The 23,743-nt window shown below is 36.3% G+C and overlaps 2 protein-coding genes across 4 annotated transcripts in view; one reads left to right on the top strand and one right to left on the bottom strand.

The window, feature by feature from the left end:
• Positions 1-1,400: 1,400 nt before the first annotated feature.
• On the bottom strand, positions 1,401-14,236 carry hsd17b3 (hydroxysteroid (17-beta) dehydrogenase 3). Of its 3 annotated transcripts, none has more exons than XM_079896949.1 (11): positions 14,168-14,236; positions 7,193-7,239; positions 6,159-6,234; positions 5,959-6,066; positions 5,799-5,866; positions 4,609-4,653; positions 3,738-3,772; positions 3,258-3,339; positions 3,059-3,124; positions 2,781-2,930; positions 1,401-2,447 (listed from the first exon to the last, which is right to left on the bottom strand). In XM_079896949.1, the coding sequence occupies exons 3-11, from the start codon at positions 6,217-6,219 to the stop codon at positions 2,352-2,354; spliced, it is 711 nt and encodes a 236-aa protein (XP_079753075.1). In that variant the 5' UTR covers positions 6,220-6,234; positions 7,193-7,239; positions 14,168-14,236; the 3' UTR covers positions 1,401-2,351. The 3 variants fall into 3 exon arrangements, with proteins under 3 accessions (XP_079753075.1, XP_079753074.1, XP_079753073.1); XM_079896948.1 differs by lacking the exon at positions 14,168-14,236 and adding an exon at positions 13,382-13,433; XM_079896947.1 differs by lacking the exon at positions 14,168-14,236 and adding an exon at positions 10,861-11,128.
• A 75-nt stretch (positions 14,237-14,311) lies between these two features.
• The window catches only part of slc20a2 (solute carrier family 20 member 2), a 49,195-nt gene continuing 39,763 nt past the window's right edge, over positions 14,312-23,743 (top strand). The window contains exon 1 of the mRNA XM_079896936.1: positions 14,312-14,469. The gene's annotated coding sequence lies outside the window, so the exon portion shown is untranslated. The remainder of the gene's footprint in view (positions 14,470-23,743) is intronic.

Below are 23,743 nucleotides of genomic sequence, written 5' to 3'. Positions count from 1 at the left end.
TGTGCATCCAGGCCAGTAGTTGTCGATGTCTAAACAAACACTATACGCCCATTGACTGAACAGGAACGCATGTGCAAACGTCACCGTTTTCACAAATTTGCTTTTTTGTAGTTTACACAGAGACGATAACGGTATCGAAAACGGTGTTGTGTTAATGACCCCTTTGTATCTTCTGTCATGCTTTAAAGTACACTTATTTTTATGTGTTGACTATCATACTAAAGTACATGCAAAGTAGTACTTGTGTGTTATTTGATATTACATTAAAAATTAATATAGGTTATATTTAAATGTTAAATATTTAAATTGCTACTTCATCATTACTAATGTGTAATTACAAATATATTTAACATACAAGTTTGAATGGAAATGACATTAAAGAATATCTTAGTTAGCCTACCATAATTGCTATTCAGATATGGCAGAAAAAGTCAATAGAAGTAATTGTTACATATAAAGATGTACTTAATCTTAATAAAGTAATTTAAACTAATTGCATTTAATATAAATTATAATTCGTTTTCATTTAATTGTAAATTACATGCAATTAAGTGTCCGAAAATATTACATTCAGTTTGCTCTTAGTCTTTCAGAGTATATAATTAGGCTAAAAAATATGCTAAAGTGTACTTCTTAGTCACCAGGGCATTATTCTTCAAACTGTGGTCTGAAGTTATGGGTGAACAAAACAAAACAAAACATCTGAAAGTTATTATCTGAAAGATTCATTTCAATAAATAAAAAATCAGGATTTTTTTTCCCCCCACTTGGAATATATTTTTGCTACTTTTCACAAATACTTTTATGGATTTATTTGTATTTAGGATACATAAAATGTGAGCAATAAAATTAGCCTTAGCAAAACAAAGGAGTCAACAACTATAGGGAACTATTGAGTAAAATTTTAGATAGTGAAAAGTTGGCTCATTTAGATTAATTAACTATATAGCAGTTAATTAATTAATCTAAACCAATTAATGAAATGAAATAGAAACAAACCAGTCATCTAGCAAAATAATGGAATGGAGAAAGTGAGGCTATTTTAAGAAACAGTTTGTACACTGTTTAAACCACATTCATTTGTTTTGATATATAGTTAGTGGTTTCCGCAAGATTTGGGGTATTAGGTTCGCAACTTTTATTTTGCTTATCTGCAACTTGGAAGCATGTTTTTAAAAAAGTCAAAGCAAGCATAGCTTAGACACGATGAACACAATAAATTCCCCGGTGTTTTTTATTTTAATTATTGCCTTAGCCTTATTCCACATAAATGTCTTTTCTGTTACAAGCAGTATCATTATAAATTATCAGTGGAAATTCCCTGTATAAAAACACAAACCCCTTTAATGTGAGTGGAAACTTGTTATCCTGTCAGCAGTATTTCAATCAGGACAGCACGCTTAAGGGTGAACATCTTTATTAACGGCTACATCTCAAATGGAAATCCCCCATCAGACTGTGTCCTTTACCTGCTCAGCATCTTCAAGAGATCTTTGAAATCTGAATCCACACACTACATGTGACCGCTTCAATGTGAGTCAAAAATATGCCCTCTGCTGGCCGCATGTCAGTGTCAGAAACAAAACTAGCAGCTCTTTTTTAAAGTTAAATGAGATATTTAGAGATTACTTTACAGAAAGATCCATAAGTGTGTAGTGTGTGGCGTTGTGAAATGTGTAATGTCTGTGTTAAATTCAACTCAAATCTGCAGACTGACTCTGGCTAACTGTTCTTAAAATTGATCTAAGATATGTTAATATCTATATCCATATAAATAAATAAAATGTGCGTTCTTGTGCGTCATTGCAGCTATTAGCTTTGCAGTGATTAGTTAACATAAAAGTCAAAATAATGGGATAATGAGGAAAAAGTGCATCATCTTCAAGCTTTAAAGATCATGTGAAAGTGCATTTAACCACTATGTGGCGCCAAATAACTGGATATTTCAAATGAAAACATGATTTTGCTCTTTAAATAAGACCAAACATTTTCTAACCTTAAAATATAGACCAAAAAAAAATTACAAGGTCACATCTCTTCGACTGTCATTTGGCCTTTGTGAAACTGACCTTCTGTTAATGTTATCAAGGTCAGTTCCATTCAACTATCTCCTGTCTACTGATATGATTATGATTAATAATTATTACATTCCATTATCAACACTGATATAGCATATTTTGAAGGACCGTGGACTCTTGACAGTTGTTTCGTCCTCACACTTTCTTTCACAGTCTTAGATTTTTTGCATACTGTATTGTCATAATTAGTGCAAACAAAACTATTATCCACAACAGTTGTGGTGTTTAAATGTTCAATTCTATATACTCTATATACTTAGAGAATGACAACTCTCAGCTTTCGACCCTTTCCTTCACATATTCCTTAAAGTGATGCTGAAACGCTTCACTCTGCAGGACCCAGGTGGGAATGGACTGCACAATCCCGCCCTATAGGAGAATTACACGTTGGTCAGAAACAATACATGCACAGAAATCACACACACTCTTAAAAAAAGGGGTTTTCACAGAGGTGCCATACATAGAATAACCATAAAGAGAACCTTTCAGTGAACAGTTCTTAAAAGAACCATTTTTTTCTTAACGTGAAGAACGTTTTAACAATCTAAACAACATTTCCCACTATAAATAAATAGGCTAACCTTTTCTGCAATGGAAAGGTTCCATAAATGTTGAAGGTTTGTCATGGAACCACTGATGCTAATAAAGAAACTTTATTTTTAAGAGTGCTCTTTAACTATATTAATAAACAGAGGTCATTACCAATATGGTATGAGTGACACTGCCATATGTTTGGTCACCAGCCTTAAGATACTTCAATGAGCTCCTCACAAACTCCTCAGCTGTGAATGTAACCATATCTGGCTTCTGATGTCCTGTCATTGATGTTGAAACCCCAAATGGAGCCACCGTCTGAGAAAAAAAAAAATACATTGATATCTCACTTCTGGTTAGCAGATATGTAAATTTGACACACACAAACAAAAAACACATTATTTAACTGTTGTGTGGTTAGTAGTGTAGAAAGTTTTGTATTCTACCTGAATAATAATTCCCTTGGATTTATATTCTGCTTGAAGACCCTGTGAAAATCTCTCAACAAAAACCTGAAAAGATATATATATATATATATATATATATAGAAATATTTTTTGATTTGCTATATTGACATTGCTAATAATGTGCTTTTCAACTTTGTGTATAGATGTTTTGCTCTTTTTTTCTTTTCTTTTTTTTTACCTTTGATGCTGAGTACAAGGTGTAAATAGGGCAAGGTATTTTGGCTATTCCAGAAGACACATTCAGAATGACTCCTCTTCCTCTAAGGAAATACTAATTGTCAGTGGGCTTGTCATATGTTAAAATTCTGGCATTTTTTATTTTGATGATCCCCTTTAGACACTCTGTTGACTACAAGTAACATTGCACCTATGTCCACTAACTCTCATTAGAGTATTGTAGACTCTGCTTAATATCTGCTAACACTTTATTGTGATGGTCCCCAACTGACATTCTACTGACTATTAGTAACTTTGCAACTACGTCACATTATTCTACTAACCCTAACCCTACATCTAACAGTCTACTAATACTCAGTTAGTTGAACAACATTACTTACAGTCAACGGAGTGTCTAAAGGGGATCATCAAAATAAAGTGTAACCAAAATATGTGTGAAAAATGACAAGAAAACTAGTGAGGTCAACAGAGAAGGCCAAACCTTTGCTGCATTCCTGGTAGGACAATTCTGCACATCTAAAAATGGAGGAAAACCATGTGAGTGCATTCTATTAAAACTCTTTAGCACTGAACCAATGGTTCTCAACTGGCTTTTACGTTTTACATCCAAACTTTCAACCAAAAAAAAAATTCAAACACTAAAATGTATTAATATTAAACTGATCTGTCATTACACTTAAAATCACCATGAAATTGACAACTCTATTTATTACAAATGATTTATCTGTATATATTATTTATTTATTTTAAATTCATGTGCCCTCATCAAAATAACTTCCCCTCTCTCTTGCAGCAACATCTCTTCTCTTCTCTGATGATGTGTTTACTGGTGTGAGGGCGGGACAACCTGTCACTCACATCAGATCATAGCAAACTACAACCATCTAATCAATTCCCCATGGACAAAATCAAGTCCCGTCCTTCATTTTTTTCTTGTTCGAGAAGGCATTTCACTCAGATATTTGTCACAATAGGTAAGAAAAGACTATTGTAACTTCCAACTTCCATTTTATGCTGAGAATTTACAATTTTTCTGATGGACTTTGATGACTTTTAAAAGTTTATAAACTTGCATTTTTGCTAACTATGCAGAATTATATCATTGCATTTAATTAATTGCATTTTTTCCTTGTTTTCGGCAACCCTGTCAGAGCTGTGACTCAATTTTGGATGTGACCACTGCGACCCACTAGTTGACTTCCTTATCTATTTCAGTATACGAGTGAGTGGTAAAGACCCAGTTACATTTACATGTATGCATTTAGCAGACACTTTTAAAACAGAGCAACATAAGCATTTCTTCACTGAGCCCACAATAATTATAATGTGCAGTTCTGTTTGCATTTACTCACCTTAACCATGGCTTTTACATTACAGTTGATAACATCATGTATTCTCTAGAGGCCACCACATGAAACATAAACAACAGTTTCTGATAAATACTTTGTAATAGGCCAACCATATCTACAACTATTGCTTGATAGAATTTCATTTGTGATATTTGTGATATTTAATTAAAGCATGCTTCCATTTAGTTTTACGGTGGGCATTTTTCTATTACTAATATCTAAAATAATTACTACTACATTGTTAAACGTGGGGTAAGCGATAATTCAAAAAAGCTGTTGGACATTGTTGATATTTGAAATCAACCCAAACACACCTCTCTCTTCATTGCTCCGCCTCCAAAAGTCACCCTCCAATCCTAACCGCCCTGCTCCGAGTCTGTCTCGACCCCTGATCGCCGGCATGCGAGGCAAGTGCACTAACAATGATGCTAAACACCACATTCCCAAGCAATCGTGAGCGCGACTCTCACTAACTGACCTCCATTACACACGCAATCCAAGAGTGGATGTCTGTTTATCATAGCAGAAGCGCAACAAAATAAAGCTTCAAGAAAAATAAAGCGCAGATGATGAACGAATGACAAGGAAGCACTTACAGTACACAATAGTAATTACAAACAAGAATTGGTTGTTAGTTGCCAACAGCACAGCAGCTCCAGACACACAATGACACTCAAACCCAGTGTTTCCCAGGAGCGGAATCAAAAGTCTGTTTTCAGGTCTTCCCGCTTAGCTCTCTCCAGCGCTGTAAAGCTTTTCTAATATTAACGCGGGTCCTAAAGCTCTTGCCCAGTCATAACCCTTCATTTTCCAGTGATTTCTTTTGTTTATCTCTTTTGTATTGTCTCTCATCTCTATTTCTGCAGTCTTTCTTCAAATCTCCCTCTTGCTCGTTCTCTCTCCTCCCCTGCCATACGCCCCCCTAATGCTGATTGGCTATACACGTTTGTTGTTGTTTGTTTGTGTCAGTCCGACTAAATTCCAAACAGCGTTTTTCAAATATTGCTTACCCAACCTTTAATGGGAGCCGATACTAGTAGCATATACTGTAGTTTCATGCCCACTTTAAATCACGGAGATATCAAAAATGTGCAGTGCTGAGAAGGACATACAATACAGGAACAATACAAACTCTTAGTATTTATAAAGATAAATGCATGAACAATGATTGTATGAACCATAGGTGACCTCACTTCTTCCAAATCAGATGTTTCAAGTAGCTTGCAGGGTATTTGGCTCGGTAGAATCCCAACATTGTTCACTGTGTTTAAAGAAAAGTAACAGTAACGTTACTGTTTTTAATATAACTGCAGCTCAAAATTTGACACATTGAGATATCTGATACCTACTGACCTAAAATACCAATATCCAAACCCTCAATGTTTTCTTTAATGTGTCCATATATATCGTCTTTGGTGAAGTCAGCAGCTATTACTTTGACTTTCCCTCCTGTAGTGAGCTCTGTCAGAACAAGAAAAGAAGGCAGGTTAAAAATGAGCTCTAAGAATACAGACAAAGCTAAGAAACTGAAACTTCAACAATAAACGCTTCACCGATCTTCCTGGCTGCCCTGTCAAGCTTCTCTTGATTTCTGCTGATGACAATCACATTCATACCTAGTTTTGAAAGCTGCACAGAAAGACAGGAAATACAAAGATTGTAAAGTCTTATGGAAACAGCCTATATATCTATAGGGGATGAGCTACAGTATGGGATCTTAACAAAGAATTTGGAGCAGCCTAAACTAAAGATTACTTCCTGGTCCAGATTGGTTACAGGCCTACTTCACATTACTCCAGTCTTCAGTGTCTCATGATCCTTCAGAAATAATTCTAATATGCTGATTTGGTGAATCAAAACTTATTATTATCAATGTTGAAAACATTTGTGCTGCTTAACACTTTTTATTTCTGCTTCATATTTGTAACAGTTATGTTGTATGTGTGGACACTTGTTGTTTTCCCTTTGATTCTCGTGTTTCCGACTATGTTTAGTTCCTGTTCCCTTTGTTCCAGTTGCTAGTTGGTTTCTGTGGTTACTCATTGGTTAATTGATTATGTTCACCTGAGTCTGGTTTGGTTCCTCATTTAGCCATGTATTTAAGCCCTCGGTTTGGTTCTTCTCTTTATCCTGAATTGTCTTTACACGTATGAAGCTGTTAGACTGATTTTTGCCTTCTGGATTGCTGTTTTTGTAAATAAACTAAATCTGCTGCAAAGGAGTTTCTCTGTTCCTCTTCGCTTGCCTGCATTGTGATAATATTGTAGTGGAAACCATGATACATTATTTTTTTTCATTATTCTGTGATGAATAGAAAGTTCAAAAAGACAGCATTTATTTGAAATAGAAATATTTTTTTTTACATTATAAATATCTTTACTGTCATTTATTTTGATCAATTTAATGCATCCTTGCAGAATAAAAGTAATAATTAGTGTAGTCAGTGTATGTTATTTGGTCATTATAAAGATAAGCATGAACACATTTTACTGTTACCTTTTTATCCTTATACTTAATTATTAAACTAATCTAATATCAAGACATAGTCATAATAAAATAGTTTTCACATAGGCAATAGTCTTGTTACCTCTTCTGCATATGCTCTGCCTATTCCATCTGACCCTCCAGTGACCACTGAAACAGAAGAAATATTCAGTATTATTCTTGAAATCGTAAACGGTAAGAATAATTATTTCTGTGTCACATTGTGAACTAATGTGATCAACAACCTATTCAAGGTGAGAAAATAAAACGATTTAACAATACTTAAAAAAATAAATGTTTCAATGTAAACAACTACGACCACATAATTAACATTTTATTATAGAAAATAAGCTCTCGTATCAAGTGTATTAAGAATGTGATAATCTATCTCCTATCACTCCCTCTAAGAATCTCACACGCTTCAGACGATAGGCAGTCAGTGTTTTAACAGCATGTTCTTGGACAGACTGTGTGTACCCACCAATTTAATAAACAATGTGGAAGTATGGGTGGTGCATATGTGTGAAGTCTCTCTGAAAGTTTGGAGCTGCATCTTCTCTCCACCACTGACTATTAGACCATCATAGAAGTTCACATTGTACAAGAGAGTGGGAGGAAAAAGGGTGCTGGAGGGCCAGTGGGATGGCCAGTGTATAATATAGAGGACATGATGATGTAATTACTGCCTTCATGCTTTCATTGCAGACTAGAGAGATTTGAACTAATATCCGGGTGTTATCTTCCATGTGGGAAAATTACTTTTTTGTGTCTTTTTTACTTAAGTGGTTTCCCATGCTTTCGTTCTTTCTTTGCAGCACTGGTTGTGTGTACAAGAAGTACAAGTAGTACCCTGCTTCACAATCTCAGTGAGATCTCAAGATAAATATTTTTAATGAAAAAACTTTGTAAATGTGAACCATTCAATCTTCATTTGGCTTGCCTCAGTTTTATAATTTATTATAATTATTATAAATTAATAAATGATGTGCAACTTCAGTAAGGTTAACATGTGTTTCACCTGCGGGAAATTTACCACTGACTGATAGAGGCTAGTCATTCTGTTCTCAGCAGCAATGAATCTCCTTGTCAAGTCAGCCGATAAGTTACAGTACTGGCAGATGGCACCCAACAGGTGCCTATCAGAGCATTCATGGATGACTTGACCATCACGGTAAAATCAGGACTTATGGACATGGACAATGGACTTATTAAGCTTGCCGATTGGGCAAGGGTGGAGTTCAAACCCGCAAATTCCAGAAGTTTGGTGTTGAGGAGGGAACACATCCAGGATCGGTTTCACTTTAAGGTCAAAGAGAACACCATTCCAACAGTCCAAGGAAAGTCAGTGGAGAGGTTGGGAAAGTGGTACATGGCAGACCTCAATGACAAGCAGAGTGTGATGGAATTGTTTAAGGAAGTTAAAACCTGGATGACATCCCTGGAGAAGAGCGGCTTGCCTGGCAAGTATAAGGCCTGGGGATACCAGCAAAGGGTCCTACCCAGATTGATCTGGCCACTGCTCATTTATGAGGTACCTGTCTCTACTGTGGAGAGGTTGGACTATTTTAACTATTTGAGGAGATGGTTCAGCATGTTTCCATTAAGCTTCTGCTCCATAGGCCAGTATAGCACAGGCAGCAAGCTGCAGCTGCCAGTAACATCAGTGGTGGAGGAGTATAAGCTAACAAAAACATGGCAGGCTATGATGCTGCGAAACAGTAAAGACACAAGAGTACGTCAGGCGGACATTGAGGTTAGAACGGGTCGCAAGGGGTTATCCGGCAGAGCATTGAGGGAAGTCGACATGTTAAGTCTGCAGCCATGAAAAAGCAGGGCAGCTGGACGAGTTGGGAAAGTGTTCGGGAAAGGGTTCTGACCTTGCAGGACATCAGGAGCATGGAAGAGAGTTTCTGTTGTGTTGCATATATAATGTCCTACTTACTCCATCAAACCTTCATACATGGCGGTTGACAGAGAGCCACACCTGCATACTCTGGGGAAGGCCAGCTAATCTTGAGCACGTCCTCTCCTCGTGCAGGTCAAGTTTGGTGATTGGGAAATTTTGGTGGAGACATGACCAAATATTAACTAAGCTGCTGTCGGGGTGAAGCGGGCAAGAAAGAAGCCAAAACTACTTTTTGAGGGGCCTTGTTTAATCCATTTCCTTAGGTCTGGAGAGAGCACAGCAACAGACAGGAGGAGTAAAGGAGTCTGGGCCACGGCAAACGACTGGAAGATGTGGGCAGTCCTTAAGAAGCAACTCAAATTCCCAGAGGAAATAATCCATACAAGCCTCAGACCTGATATTGTGCTCTGGTCAAAGGGCACCAAGCAGGCGGTACTTATTTAGCTGACAGCACCCTGGGAAGAGAGGATGGAAGATGCACACAAGCGTAAGCTTAAGAAATATCAGGCTTTGATTCTCGAGTGCCAACGGAAAGGAAGGCTTGGAACCTGTCAGTGGAGGTTGGCTGTAGGGGTTTCGTAGGGCAGTCACTTTGGAGGACCATTAGACTGCTTGGGATTGGCAGCAAGGCTAGGAAGCAGCTGGTAGCAAACATCCCCAAACAGACAAAGCTTGCATTCTGGTGGATATGGATCAAACAGAACAAGCAGTGGCAGAACCAACATGGTGAAGGGCCAAGAACACCTTGACTTTGGAGGTAGAAAGCAGGGGTGGAACTAGGACTCTGGTTCTACCGTCGAGCCCCCCTGAGATGTCATGGGCTTAAATTGAAGAAACATCGAGGAAGGGGGGTGCCCATTTGATAACCCGCAGAAATCCTAAACTCAATCAAGTTGTGTTATATAAATATTATATACACACAGACACACACATATACTCATACAGGCCAAACCAACTGTGTGACATCTATAATGTGCAGGACAAATTGCAAAACACTGCATGAATATTTATTCAAAGTGAAAAGAACAGCAGATACACTATGTCTTAACATGCGAGAAAACACCCCTGGGAAGGGATATTGTAATGCACACGCACACACACACACACACACACACACACACACACACACACACACACACACACACACACACCAGGAAGCACTTTCAAAGCCTCAAAGTGAAAGAATTACTTGTGGAAAGAGAGAAAAAGTAAGGTTAATTTGTTTTAAACTGAACAGGAACAACCATTCAAAATCAAGAAATGAATAGAGAAATAGCGTCCTAGAACATACTGTTCTAATTGCCTTTTGTTCTCTGCCACTCTCAGTGCCGCAATGGAATGGAAAGGAAGCTTGGGAAAAAGTGGCTGGAATTGTTGTTTTGTGTTGCTCAACTTGCATAAACTATATAATTTCAAGAAAGCCATAAAGAGGATCCCTCTTTTGCCAACAATAAAAGTCCTGTTTAGGGAAGCAAGACATTTTGTGAGTGAAAATTTAAAGTGAGACAAGAAACTTGTTCCAGGGTCAAACAGTGGAACAAAAGCAAGGTAGTGCTGGCTTCAGTCTGACTGTTCTCAACCAGCGGTTGTCCCTCAAGGCACAGCAGCATGTTTTCAACATACAAAAAACATTGCATTTTCTTAAATGCTTAAATCATGACATTTCTAACTGTTAACTAATAACTTGCTTTTAAACTAATTATCTATTAAGCATGATTTAAAGTAGTATTGTAATTTTAGTAAAAGTTTTTTTTTTTTTTTGCTGAATGACATCTTAATATTTAAACAAAACTTGACTGCCTGTTAAATCAATACAAATGCATGCTTAAGACAAAAATACAGGAAATAAAGTCAAAATGTCTCACCTGCCCATTTCCCCAGAGAGGTGAAAAAAGATTCAGAAAGAGGACAGAAGAGCTTCGGGGCAAGCATCATAAGAAGGCATAATAGTTTCCCTCCAAAAACCAGGACGGTGCAAGTCCCGGTCAAGATGAAGAGAATCTCAGTGAGAGTCATGATAGATTTTCTCAAGGCTTGAAATGAGTCCTTCCTGCTATTTTGGTCCTTCTTTTTACTGCACGGTTCTCATTCTCTAATTTAATCTGACCACAAGCTTTCAACCTCAATGCTGACAGCCCCCTCGGCCAATCAGAATCTTCTCTGCCCATTCTGACCAGGACATAATTCACATTCCTGATTTGTGTGTGTGTGTGTGTGTGTGTGTGTGTGTGTGTGTTGTGCCATTTAGTACAAGTAAGCTCACCTATTGTCTTCCAAATCCCAGAGTGAAGTGAATTTAAGTGACTTACCTTGTTTCACAGAATATAGGTTCATTCTGTACTAAAGAATCACATTTCGACACTTAATTCCCTTCACTGCTGTATTACAGAACAGATTTTAGGGTGTTGCCCCTGCATACCATAGCAATATAATTACTAAATAAAATATAGTCCATCTATAACTGCAGGTTGCTTGTTAAACACAAAAAAATTAAAAAAGTGGACTTTAATCATTATGGTCCCAAGCTGTTTAACTCTTTGACAACTTATTAACGAGTTCACTAACCTGGCACTATTAGTACCCTCCTCTCTTTTTTAACCCTAACCCAACTCTTGTGTGGAAATTTACCTGAATCTTTTCTTTTTATATTTTTATAAACCCTTTTTATTTATATCGTCACATACAGTTCAGTGTTAGTTAATGTAGAGATGGATTAGTGATATAAAAAAACCCACATTTGCTCATGTTACAATAATAAGGCATGAACATATTTACTCAACAACAAAAAGATTTCACTGTTTATCAATTTATATCTGTGTGATCATAAACTGGAGGGCGATAAAATGTATTTTTAATTTATTAGTAAGAACATCCAGACCCATCTTTTTTTATCCTTAATTTATTTACCTTTTTCATGGGAAGACTGTAAGGTATGACTAAATATCAACTTTTGATTTACAGTAAATGTGCACTGCTCGCCTCATTTGTTGACATTTTGTTTTCACAATTATTGATCTTGTGAAGATAAGTCAACAATCACTCTTTAATTCATCATCACACTAGTTGCTCTCATCATCAGCCCTGTCTAGCACATTTGTCTGGCACTGCAGTGTTGAACTCTCTGAGGCACTTTTAAAAAGCTCCACCGCCATCTAGTGTAGTAAAAATCACGCCCTGCAGCCCAACTGCGTAAAGTATAAAACATGTTACCCTACTCCATTTTCTATTGATTGTTCTAAACATATGTTAAATTATGCTAGTAGACTCAAAACTAAAACTCCCTCCCTCAGATTAAAAAGTCTCATAGAAGGGCTTTGTTTGGCTTTGCCAGCCACTGCCCACTCAGGAATATCTTGAAATGAATGGATGTAAAATGTTTTCTGCCTTATTGTTTAATCCCTAGCAACCGGTTTGTTATATGATTCAAGAGGGATGTTATTAGTGAGATGTAGAAATGAGCATTATTCACTGTAATGTTTTTTATTTTTATTTTATTTAACGAGCACTTCTCGTTTTACTAAATCAACATTTGCATGTCGGGATGAAACAGCAGAGAGCGCTGTTCACCAAGTTTGGCTTTTTTTTTTTGGTCACCTGTTCACCCAAAAATGAAAATTCTGTCATCATTTACTCACCCTCAAGTTGTTCCAATTCCAAACCTGTATGAGTTTTTTTCTGCTGAACACAAAAGAAGATATTTTGAAGACTGTCAGTAACCAAACAGACTTCCACAGTATTTTTTTCCTACTACTACCGTCAACTATCTGGTTACCAACATTCTTCAAAATATCTTCTTTTGTTTTCAATAGAAGAAAGAAACTCATACATGTTTGGAATAACTTGAGGGTGAGTAAATTATGACAAAATTTTCATTTTTGGGTGAACTATCCCTTTAAATATATGTGGATGAAACATCACAATCAAGTTGATTTAACTTAAATTATGCAAACGGCCACTATAAATAGTCTATAGGCCAGTGCATATGATCGAACTGCATCTTAAATGATCTCTTATAGCAGTAATGAGTTTGATCTTCTTAAATGTAGGCTACTTGAATATGATTGATGTGAAGGAAAAATAGCAATAGGACTACTACAGCAATCAACTTCTCGAATAATTTAACTTTAATTATGAAAACGGCCAAAATACATTATGTAGAATATAGTTATATAGAGTTAATGTTATCAAACTGTAAGAACTGAAGAAATAACGTCCTCTATTATTATTATTAACATATTGAAGCAACCCGATGGCACAAAATTCTGACTGGTGCACTGTCTGGTCGAAATTAACAGAGGTAAACGTGTTATAATGTTATATTCCTAAATGTTACCTTAATAGGTTGATGATGTATGTAAATCAATATCTAGGATGAACTCAGTGAACTTGTGGTGTTGCACTTCTGAACTTGTCTCGTCGTGTATGTCCGATTGATGAATCCGAGTTAGAGTCGAATTTGTTCAATGAATCATTTGAATCACAAAATTGGTCTGAACAATTCGTTCAAGATAATAATTAAGTAAATTGGTTGGGACCAATTCTCCTGAATTATCCCTATTTAAAATGCACATAATGTGATATAATATATATATTACAATATGTTTGTTTAATGCAATACAAATATTTAGGTTCTAAACTTTTATGAGATGAATCATATGAAATTACAACGAACTCCCTAATAAAACGTATTTGTTGAACGTTAGCGTGTAATATGCCAGGGACCACGTGATTATGCAATTACGTCCGAGTGTAAAATAACCGCTGAATCGTTTTAACAGGTTTTTTTTAAATTAATCTTTAACAGAACCGATTCGACGACTCTTTTCCTCGAATGATTCGAGGAAAGGAGTCGGACTTCCCAGTCTCGTGTGGCGCGCATGTGTTGAGAACGCGCGAATGCTGTTACGTAACAGTACGTATACTATCAACTACCTGCCCGGAAACATAAAACATATCAATATTTCGAATTGAGAATTTATACCTAGTGTTTTCTTATCCCAATGGATATTCATTATGGATATCGATCTCTTGTTGAGTGATCCAGACATTACAAGGTTTCGTCAGAAAAAACAATGACCTCGTGGCTCGTGCACCCACAAGGATACATTTCTGTAATATCTAAACATCCCATAATAAACCTAATAAAACGCCAGTTAGCTTGAATCCACTGACATTTGGCTGATACTTCAGTTGAAGGGGACAGGACTTTGCGTTGGTTCGTCTCCACACGTTCTTTCCCGTTTTTTTCCCCGTACACGGAAAGCTCCTGCCCCCTGATCCCCCAAGCGCCCGGATGCACACAGCCACACACCAGCAACAGTCAGTCAGTCAGCCAGTCAGGACAAACATGGTCGCCAGAGCTGAAGGAAGCCTTTAGGAATCTCCTCGCCGAATTTCTCTATATAAAGTAAGGGCTCTTAGACTGGTCGCCTGAAGCACCTAAAGCCTCGTCCGAGGTCTACATTTTCTTCTTGGTAAGTAAAAAGAGCTGTGTCACTGAACGCTGTCAAACCGTCGATAATTCGTCAATGGATTAGATTCACGCGACACTCAGGGAATATTTTCAGCACCACGCGCTCAGGAATAGGAAAATGCCCGTTTATTACTTTATTACTCGCGTGTGCAGCTGCATTATTGCTTTGAGACGCGGTGATATTGTCTCTATAGCCTAGTGCTTGTATATTAAGAAGGGATTGCGTAATTTTCCTCAGGGTCAGATTTGTCCACTGGTATTTAATGCTATTAACCGCTTTGTATTAAGCATGGTGCTCGTTTTGTGAATGACAGGGCTTTTGTTGATTTGTTCCAATGTGAATTTAGGCTATGTATTTGTTAGAGGTCGCACTAGTCGAGACAGACAGCAACGGACAGGCTGCAGACAGTGATTTTTAGAGACGTTATACACGTGATTGTCTGTTGTAATATTTTGTAATGTCGAAGCACTTATTTACTATAAACTCTTTTTTTTTCACGGTCCACAACAAAATATAGCGCACAAATGTAGTTTATAGTTTCACAGCAGTGTCACACGGAAATAAATTGCCTCTTGCCACATGTAATCAGCTAATATTCGCTGGTCTGTGATATTGCTTTCAGTAATTAATTGCTTATTTAATTAGTAGCCTAAGTAATTAATTCAGGTGTAAAAGGTACGAGAGACCCCTGTGCGTTTTATAAAACTATTGCCACATAATAAATAATTAAGAAGAGCAATTTACATGAAAACATTTCTTTAATGCAGGATTTTTGTTTGTTAGAATAGTCACAAGACTACTAGGCCTATGTCGTATGTTATTATGAATATTATTAGGTAGGTATAAGACTTTAATGAGGGAAAGAACTACAATCACAAGAAGCATTGACATTTATATGTCATTCTTTTGGCACAATTTGTGATTTGTTTCGATTCTCTGATTGGTGGAGATATCTTTGCAGAATCATGGCTAATGTAGTTTTTCACCAGGAATTCCGCTGTTAAATATAGGTGTGTTCACGCCATGTTGTAATTACCTTAACGATTCTGAACTGTATAAAGCCGTCACGTGTTTGTAGAACTTGTAATTACAATGTGTAAACTGGTAATTTTCTGAGAGCTGCGACTTGTACCACATGATCACCTCCGCTCCCCTCCAACCATCAGTCTGCAATAAGCGAGGGATTGCGACTGAGAGGAGGTGCGCTAAACAACATCCAGTTCACGAGGACTTTAAGGGTGTGCTCACAGTCACACTTGGTATGTTTGGTTTGTTTAAGACAAACCCTGGTGCGACTGCTCTGTAAGTGCGGTTCATTTGGATAAGTGTGAACGCTGCCATCCAAACCCTTGTGCGCACCAAAAGAACTGAACTCTGGTGCGGTTCGAATGAAATATGAATGCAACACAGACCAAAGACATGAAAGCGAACCAAAAACAGGAAGATGAGACCCTAAAAAGTCATAGTCGTGATGTTGCCCATCCATCACAGTTCGATACAGGCATCAGAACCGCGTCTCCTCGCAGCAGATCTTCATTTTGTGTGTGACGGAAACTTCATTTCTGCTGTTTTGACTCCTTTACACATATTATAAGCTCTTCATGAGTTCTCAAGTAGGTTACGCACATACAACGAGCACATTAATCCCAGCACACAGCATACATAGCGTACAGCTATCCAAAATGATTAGAGATAACGTTCTTTTCACCATCTAGGATATTTTTCGATAAAAACTTAGATAACAAATATGATACAAGCATAATTCTGTTTAAGAATTAATTATGACATGACATGCTTGTAATAAAAAAAATGATGCCTTATTGCTTAATAACAATTAACAATGTCGCAAAACATACCTAAAAATGCAATTTCTTTCACTTTAACTATATAAATAATCAGGATAAAAATAAAAGATTACATGAATTAAAGTTTGATTGATTACATTAAGAATCGCGAGAAGATCAGGCATATTACTGGGGTCCTAAGCTGGGACTCATCACTTCACCACACCGTCTCAAAATAGGCAATACGAAGCCGACCAATCAGGTTGTGAACATATCCCTATGCCTTTAGGTTCAGTGATAAAAATGCCAATCTGAACGCTAAGTGGACCAGGACTAAAAGTTTTTTTTTTTTTTGGTCTAGAGTAGACCAAACGAACCAAGCATACCGAACTACAAGTGTGAACACACCCTTAGGTGTGTTCGACTTGAAGTGGCGCTGTGCAAACTGATCGGTGTATGACATCAAAGTACTGCGAGAGTGATTTGAAAGCATACAGAGCTTTATTATATAAATATAATAATGGATAAAAATGGCTAGTTAATTCAGTTAAATCTGAGGACCATATGGATAAATAATATCATGCATACATGTGAAATCAATGTGTCTAGAATCCCTTCCTCATCTCCTATTGTATATATTGGTAAGAGTGTACGATTTACAGTCAGTGTTCAGTCTGCTCTTGGTTGGAATATACTATGAAAGCTGAATAAGCACAAGAAGACTATGAAAAGATTTATTCAAATAGTAGTCTATTCAAATATACTGGACGCCTTGTATGCTTCCTCACAGTGCTTGATATCATTTATTGGTATATTAGATTTCTGTCCTTTTATGGACCTACAAAACAGACTTTACCTTTTGTTGAGATCACACATGGGCAGAATGTCAAATATTCACTTAATGCCTGAAAATCAATCATTAGTTCCTGTCATAATAAACTTGCATGCGAATGGTTTTTTTTTTACACACATGAAGAGACTTTAAAACCAGTATTTCATCCTAGAGCATCATGTGCAGCAGCATGTGCCATGTGTGCATGTTTATGTATCCGGGCCTATCTGATAAGTGTTTGCTGAGTTGTTGAACTTACTAAAAAAAAAGAAATGGCCAGGTTCATTTTTGGTCTCAGCGATTTATGAGTTTATTCACAAAAAACGTTATATAACCCCAATCAATGCAAAGCGAATAAACAGTTAAATCAAGCTAAATCTTACGGATGTATGATTACTTTTTACCACACTGCTCTTTTTATGTCTAATGCCAAATTAACACTGTAAAGTTGACTGAAGCGTTTCTGAAGTAGCATTTCAGAGATGGTTTAATCAGAGGTTTAAGTTTATTTGTTTACAGGGGCAGTGCACATTAATAAACATGGCTGAAAATTTCCAGAATTAGTCAAAAAGGCTATTTTTGTTTATCTGTTGACCCATGAGAGAATGTTAAAAAGTCACCCTAGAAACAAAAGACTTACATCAGTACACACACACACACACAATAGAAAAAAGTGAAAAAAAAACAAAAAAAAACACTTTTACATTATCAAATAAAAAATACAAGTACATTATTCCATGTGGAAATCATGCTAAAGCATTAATAGAACATGTGATTTAAACATATATTGTGCCACAATAGGTAAGAGAGATGGTGACAGGAGAAAGCAAATAACCAAGAGCAATTATTACAATAAAAAAGTAAAAACTAAAATCGGAATATTAGATGCTAATGTTGACAGTTCTGTGTAGTAAGTGACCATTTTTTAAAGATGAAACTGAAAAGAACCATATATCCCATCTTCTAATTGTTGATGGGAATGAGTTCCATTCCCTTGCGGCTTTGACTGAAAATACAGACTGACTAAATTTACATTTTCTGAGAGGAATAATACAGTCCCCTCTTTCTCCACCCCATTGTGGACCAATGTGCAGTTGTGTGTGTGTCTGTATGTGTGTATATATATATATATATATATATATATATACAGTAGTATTGCGCAATGATGAAAATTTACTGATTTCTTATCAAGAATTTTGAGTGATTGTTTATACAGAGACTCAAATGGTTTTAGAGTAGTTGTACTCGCTTTACAGAGCTTTTTAACCTCAGCCTTAAGGTGGCATAAATGCTTTTACACAGCAGTTACATCTATATACTGTTATATAGGAGCTAAGGTGCAGAGCATGCATGATTTTATCTGGCTTTTGTGCAGCATTATGTATTTACACTAAATTTTGAGCAGGCAAAGAGCCTTAACTTGGCACCTTAAGAGATTTCACTGAGAACTAATATTAAGATTTTAAGTGTATTTTTTTGTATACAATTTTTTTATTATTTCTAGTTTATTTTTAGTCTTTGCCACAAATATAACTTTTGATGCTAATAAAAAAATAATAAACGTATCTAAGATTTAGTATGATAGTGATTTATACATTTGGAATGAGGAAAGAGGCAGAGTTTTCCACAATACAGGGAGTGAATTACCCATCTTCCATGTTCCCTGTTGCTACTCTCACAATACGCTCCCTCTGAGCTTTGAATGTCAGTACTCACAGCTCAGCCTTGTGTGTAACCCCGACAACATTTGGCTCTTCGCTTGGCATTCTCAAAGGAAGGCAAGTTGCCCATTTAGCATGCCCATTGCAGCACTAAAGGAACAATAAGTCATTGATATGTCTGAGGAACTGCTGGGAGGTGCTCTTTAAACACAATGGCTAATTCTTTGTAAAGGGACATGATTTTGTTGTGAAGATGTCGGAACAGGTTATGGTACTGTTTGTAGCAGAACATTGTGGCTAAATTCCCACCGTAGAGGGGATTTTAAACAAAAAAACATGACATAAGCAGGAGAAGAGGAGGTGACCAGATTAGTTTGACATTGTTTATGAAATAGCGACATTCTGAAATGTTTCTAAATGAGACATTATGGCAAACACTTGGCTTCTCGAAGTAGTCACTGACTCCATTAAGCTATCGTGAAGGTGAATGGGTTTTTAAATGAAGTCCCATGGCTCAATTTATGACCAGGTTAAGTGGTGTTAAGAGTTAGGTTCTTGTTACAAGAGCACAAAATGAAATGCCTAAAATGCCCACGGCATTTTATTGGAGGGCGAGTTTACGCCCTCCAATAAATTCGGTGGAGGAATCCACAGAGCCTCACCCTGAACCGGAGGAAGAACAGAAACATCCTGTACATGCCCTTTTTGACATCAAACGAGTTTGTGCTTTGCCAGTATGTACAAGTTTAGTGTGTAAAGAACTGACTAGGGTTTGTTTTCTCTTTTTGTCCCATGGAAATACATGGCTGCTTGTTGTTGTCTAGCTGTCACTCCTCGGCAACTGGCACCAGTCCCAGATGACACTGTTGCGCCACTCGCACACTAGGTAATGGGTGAAAATTTCGGACCTGTCAGTAAATGGTGCGCAAGTCTGTCATGTGTTTGTCATCTCTGAATCTTTCTGTCACTCAATCTTGAGATGGCAGAATTGTAAAAAAAATAAAAAATCTAGTCTGACTTATGATAAATTGTAGATCTGAAATTCTAATTTCTGTTGGCAGTTGGCATGTTAGGGTAATGTAGAAAGGCAGGTTGGCAGTGGCCACGGGCTGCCTCTAGTGCACTAGATGTTGCTGTAGGCATTCTGTCACCGAGCCGTTAGAACATAGGTTTGGCAAATATGTCTCTGAAATGACCTTTTTTTTAAAAGGAAAGCTTTTTCCTCCTTCAGGGTGCAAGAAAAAAAATGATGAAATAAAGCTCACATCAGACAGAGCTGAAGGAAAAACAAACAAACAGATAAATGTAATTTTATGGAGTTTAAGACAACATGAAATACAATTAAATTTTTGTGGATTTTAGTCTGTGTGCCTGACTGTTAACTTTTAGGAGTACGCTTAAATACGGCCTTAAAGATGAAAATTAACTTTTATTATTGCGCATTTTAAGTTGATTGTAAATAAACTTTTAAAAAGAACCATAAATATTGCATATTTGATTATATTATATTATATTATATCATATTATATTATATCATATTTAGGGCTGTCAAACGATTAATCGCGATTAATCGCATCCAAAATAAAAGTTTGTGTTTACATAATATATGTGTGTGTATGGAGTATAATTATTTTCTATATATAAATACACACACATGCATATATATTTTTAAAAAAATGTGTTATTTATATATAAAATATTTATATATAATATAAATTATATATAATATAAATATATATACACAGTATATACATGCAAATATTTCTTAAATATATACATGCATGTGTGTGTATTTATATATAGAAAATAATTATACACCGTACACACACATATATTATGTAAAAACAAACTTTTATTTTGGATGCGATTAATCGCGATTAATCGTTTGACAGCCCTAATTATATTATATCATATTATATTATTACAACTTACTGACCCTGACACACAGTCGTGTGGGTCTACAGTCGGTCATCTGAGATAAAAATTTCATGTTAAACTGTTTTCAAACTTTTCCAGATATTAATATTTGATAAAACTGTGTAAAAACTTAAATAAATAATTACTATGGCACTTTTTAGAATGGAATTTAGCCTATTAATGAGACTTTTGTTTCTTTATTACAGTTTCTGAACATTTATCAGACACCTACTTGACTAGCCCCACAAAAAATGTTTGAATGAACTGCTTTTTTGCAGCATTTATTGTGTTTTTTAATAGGGAGATAAAAAAAAACTGCATGTACAGTATGAATAACGCATTTTTGCCATGACTTGCAGTAGCATGTTTTATAGTTTATGGTTGTGTAAAAAAAGAAAAGGACAGACCTTTTGATATGCCTCACCTCTTATTCGCCAGCACAGAAAAGAAATCTGAACTTGTCAAAGCCATTTCATGGGGTCTTTAATGACAAATTAGTAATTATATTAGTAGCACGAGGCCTTTTCATCTGCATTTCTCAGCCATCCACATGTCTTAATTTGAACATTTATCACACTGCGAGCTGCGTGGTTGCGTGACATTTAACAGCGTAACACCTAAGCTTTCCAACTCTTTCAAGCGGGGAAACATGAATGGAAGCCTCTAAACTAATATTTTCCATAAACCATCCACCAAAGCACTTATTACTCACGCCAACACCACACAGACAGCAGTGCCATCTAAAAATATCAAATTACTGCTTGGCACTAGAGGAGGAGTGGTGTGCACTCAAGAGGGTGTCTGTGTGCATTTTGTTCCTGTGAGGGTGTTTTGTATGTAGTACAGTTAATGATAGAATATGTATGCAATGGACAGCTGATTGCTCTTTTCTTTGAACGGCCTCATGTGTCACGGCTATTTCCAGCACCCTAGGGTCAGTTTAGGAAGTGAGCACCCTGCTATCAGTGTTAAAGCATCTATTTGCAGACACCTGAAACCATCAATGTCTGTGCGGGGGGCATAATATTGTGGAGCTTCATTGTTGATTTTGACCGCTTCTTTGATGCAGGATTCCTGTCACGAACTTCATACAGACTTGAAAAAGCAATGAAAACATCAGGGTTTGATTGACTAATCATTGATTTTCAGTGTGATTCAGAAGGGACTCTTTTCTACTGTAAGTCAGTTCATAATTAATTTTACATAAAAACTGACCACCTCCTCTTAATACTTTAATATTTAGTCATATTATCCAAATTAATATTTATAATTATTAAAACATTTCAGGAATATTTCTTATTTAATGCAAATAATAATTTTTATTCTTATTTAATTTCAAAAATATTTTATAATTGATGCATCAAAAAAACAAATGTATCATCTCACCGCTATGAACAATTGCCTGATGTATTTGGTCCCATATCAGTTATTATGGCTTATATTATATTATATTATATTATATTATTTTTTTATTTGTCAGTATTGATTGATGGATGTTTAATCATACATGTTCGGGTTTTTTTTTCTTTTTCATTTACATTAGCTTTGACATTATCTCCTAATGCTTACATTTAACACTTTTAAGTGTAATATTTACTAATACAAAATTAATTTTATATACCATGCATGCATTATAATGTTGTGTGTTTGATTTAAGTTTAAGTTTTTTTTTGTACCGAATTTTCTGTATCAGTATTAGCCAGAATTTTAATATCAATGCATCCCTAATGAAAAATGAAAAAGCCACTCATTTGTAATTTCATTTCATCTGACACAATGGACACTGTAAAAATTGTAAACACACTGGCTGTTATTCTGTGGTTTTCAGTCTCTTTCGTCAGCTTAACAAAGGAAGCGAAGGAAGTCGTTTGATTGCATCCTGCGAATGTCATTTGTTTGTTTACGGATTTCTATTTGCAAACCACCCATATATTATCTCCCATGATGCCCGAAACCGCACAGACTTGTTTAGAGTATCTCTTTGCCACAGGACAAGTTGATAAAAGTGTTGTGTTCTGAAACACTGCGTGATGTTCTGCCGGTGAGTCAGGGCTGTGTAGATGTGAGAGCGAGTCCCAGAATTGCTTGTGACAATGTCTGACAGGCTGTCATCCCCTTCTGACGGTGCTTGTTGGAGAGAGTGTTCCAATAACTACAGCTATATCACCTATAGCTACTGTCTCAGCAGTGGATGAATGATTGTTTGGAGGTTTGGCTATTTTAAGGACAGAGATGGATGACCTGAGGGTGAGTTGATCAGCTCGGGGCTACAGACATCCCTCAAGTGTCAGCGGCGCGGGACAGTCTGTGATGTGCTGGAGAGGGTTAGTTGCCCGACGTGTTCTGGCTTTGTTTTTGTCTGAGTGTTCACTGTTCAGAGCAAGAGAGGTGGACTGTGAATGGGAGGGGTCACATGACATGATAATGATATCATCATCCTGAAAGCACTGATTGTTCCAAACACTGCAAGAAACAAAGACAGAATATCTATCTATCTATCGTGTGTGTATACTTTTCAGCTATTATTGCACACATTCTTTAAGAAAACATACAAATAATTAAGTTTTATATTTTGATATTTGTCAGATATATATATAACTATTTGACATTTCATATATGTGTGAAAAATGATTGAATAATAAATATTTAAAAATAACTATTGCAGTCCGAAATATTTGCAAAATAAATATTACATTTGTATATGGGTCATTGAAAATATTCACAGAGCATGTAGAAATCTGAACTAGGGTAGCAGAAAAATCCGTAGTTTTGAGTTAAAGGGTTAGTTACCCAAAAATGAAAATTCTGTTAGCAATTACTTACTCTCATGTTGTTCCAACCCTGTAAGACTTTTGTTCATCTTTGGAACACAAATTAAGATATGTTTGATGAAATCTGAGAGCTGTCTCACTCCTTCATAGGCTGCTAGGTACTGTAATTCATATCTGCCAGCCCAGAAAAGTTGGTAAAGACATTGTTAAAATAGTCCAAGTGACTACAGTGGCTCAACCTTAAGTTTATCAAGCGACGAGAATACTTTTGTGTGCAAAAACAAAACAAAAATAACTACTTTATTCAAC

This window comes from Squalius cephalus (genome assembly GCF_949319135.1).
Source record: "Squalius cephalus genome assembly, chromosome: 16".
Classification (NCBI taxonomy): Eukaryota; Metazoa; Chordata; class Actinopteri; order Cypriniformes; family Leuciscidae; genus Squalius; species Squalius cephalus.
The sequence above is the reverse complement of the archived record's forward strand: the minus strand, read 5'-3'. Positions and strand labels throughout refer to the sequence as shown.

Bases quoted from the DNA above. Each gene is read 5' to 3' on its own strand.
- hsd17b3 (XM_079896947.1), bottom strand. From the start codon at position 11,011: ATGACTCTCACTGAGATTCTCTTCATCTTGACCGGGACTTGCACCGTC. The intron at 2,931-3,058 runs GTAGAATACAAA...TTTTTTTCTCAG, and splicing joins CCAAGGGAATTATTATTCAG to ACGGTGGCTCCATTTGGGGT. The intron at 2,448-2,780 runs GTAATGACCTCT...ATTCTCCTATAG, and splicing joins GTGTCACTCATACCATATTG to GGCGGGATTGTGCAGTCCAT.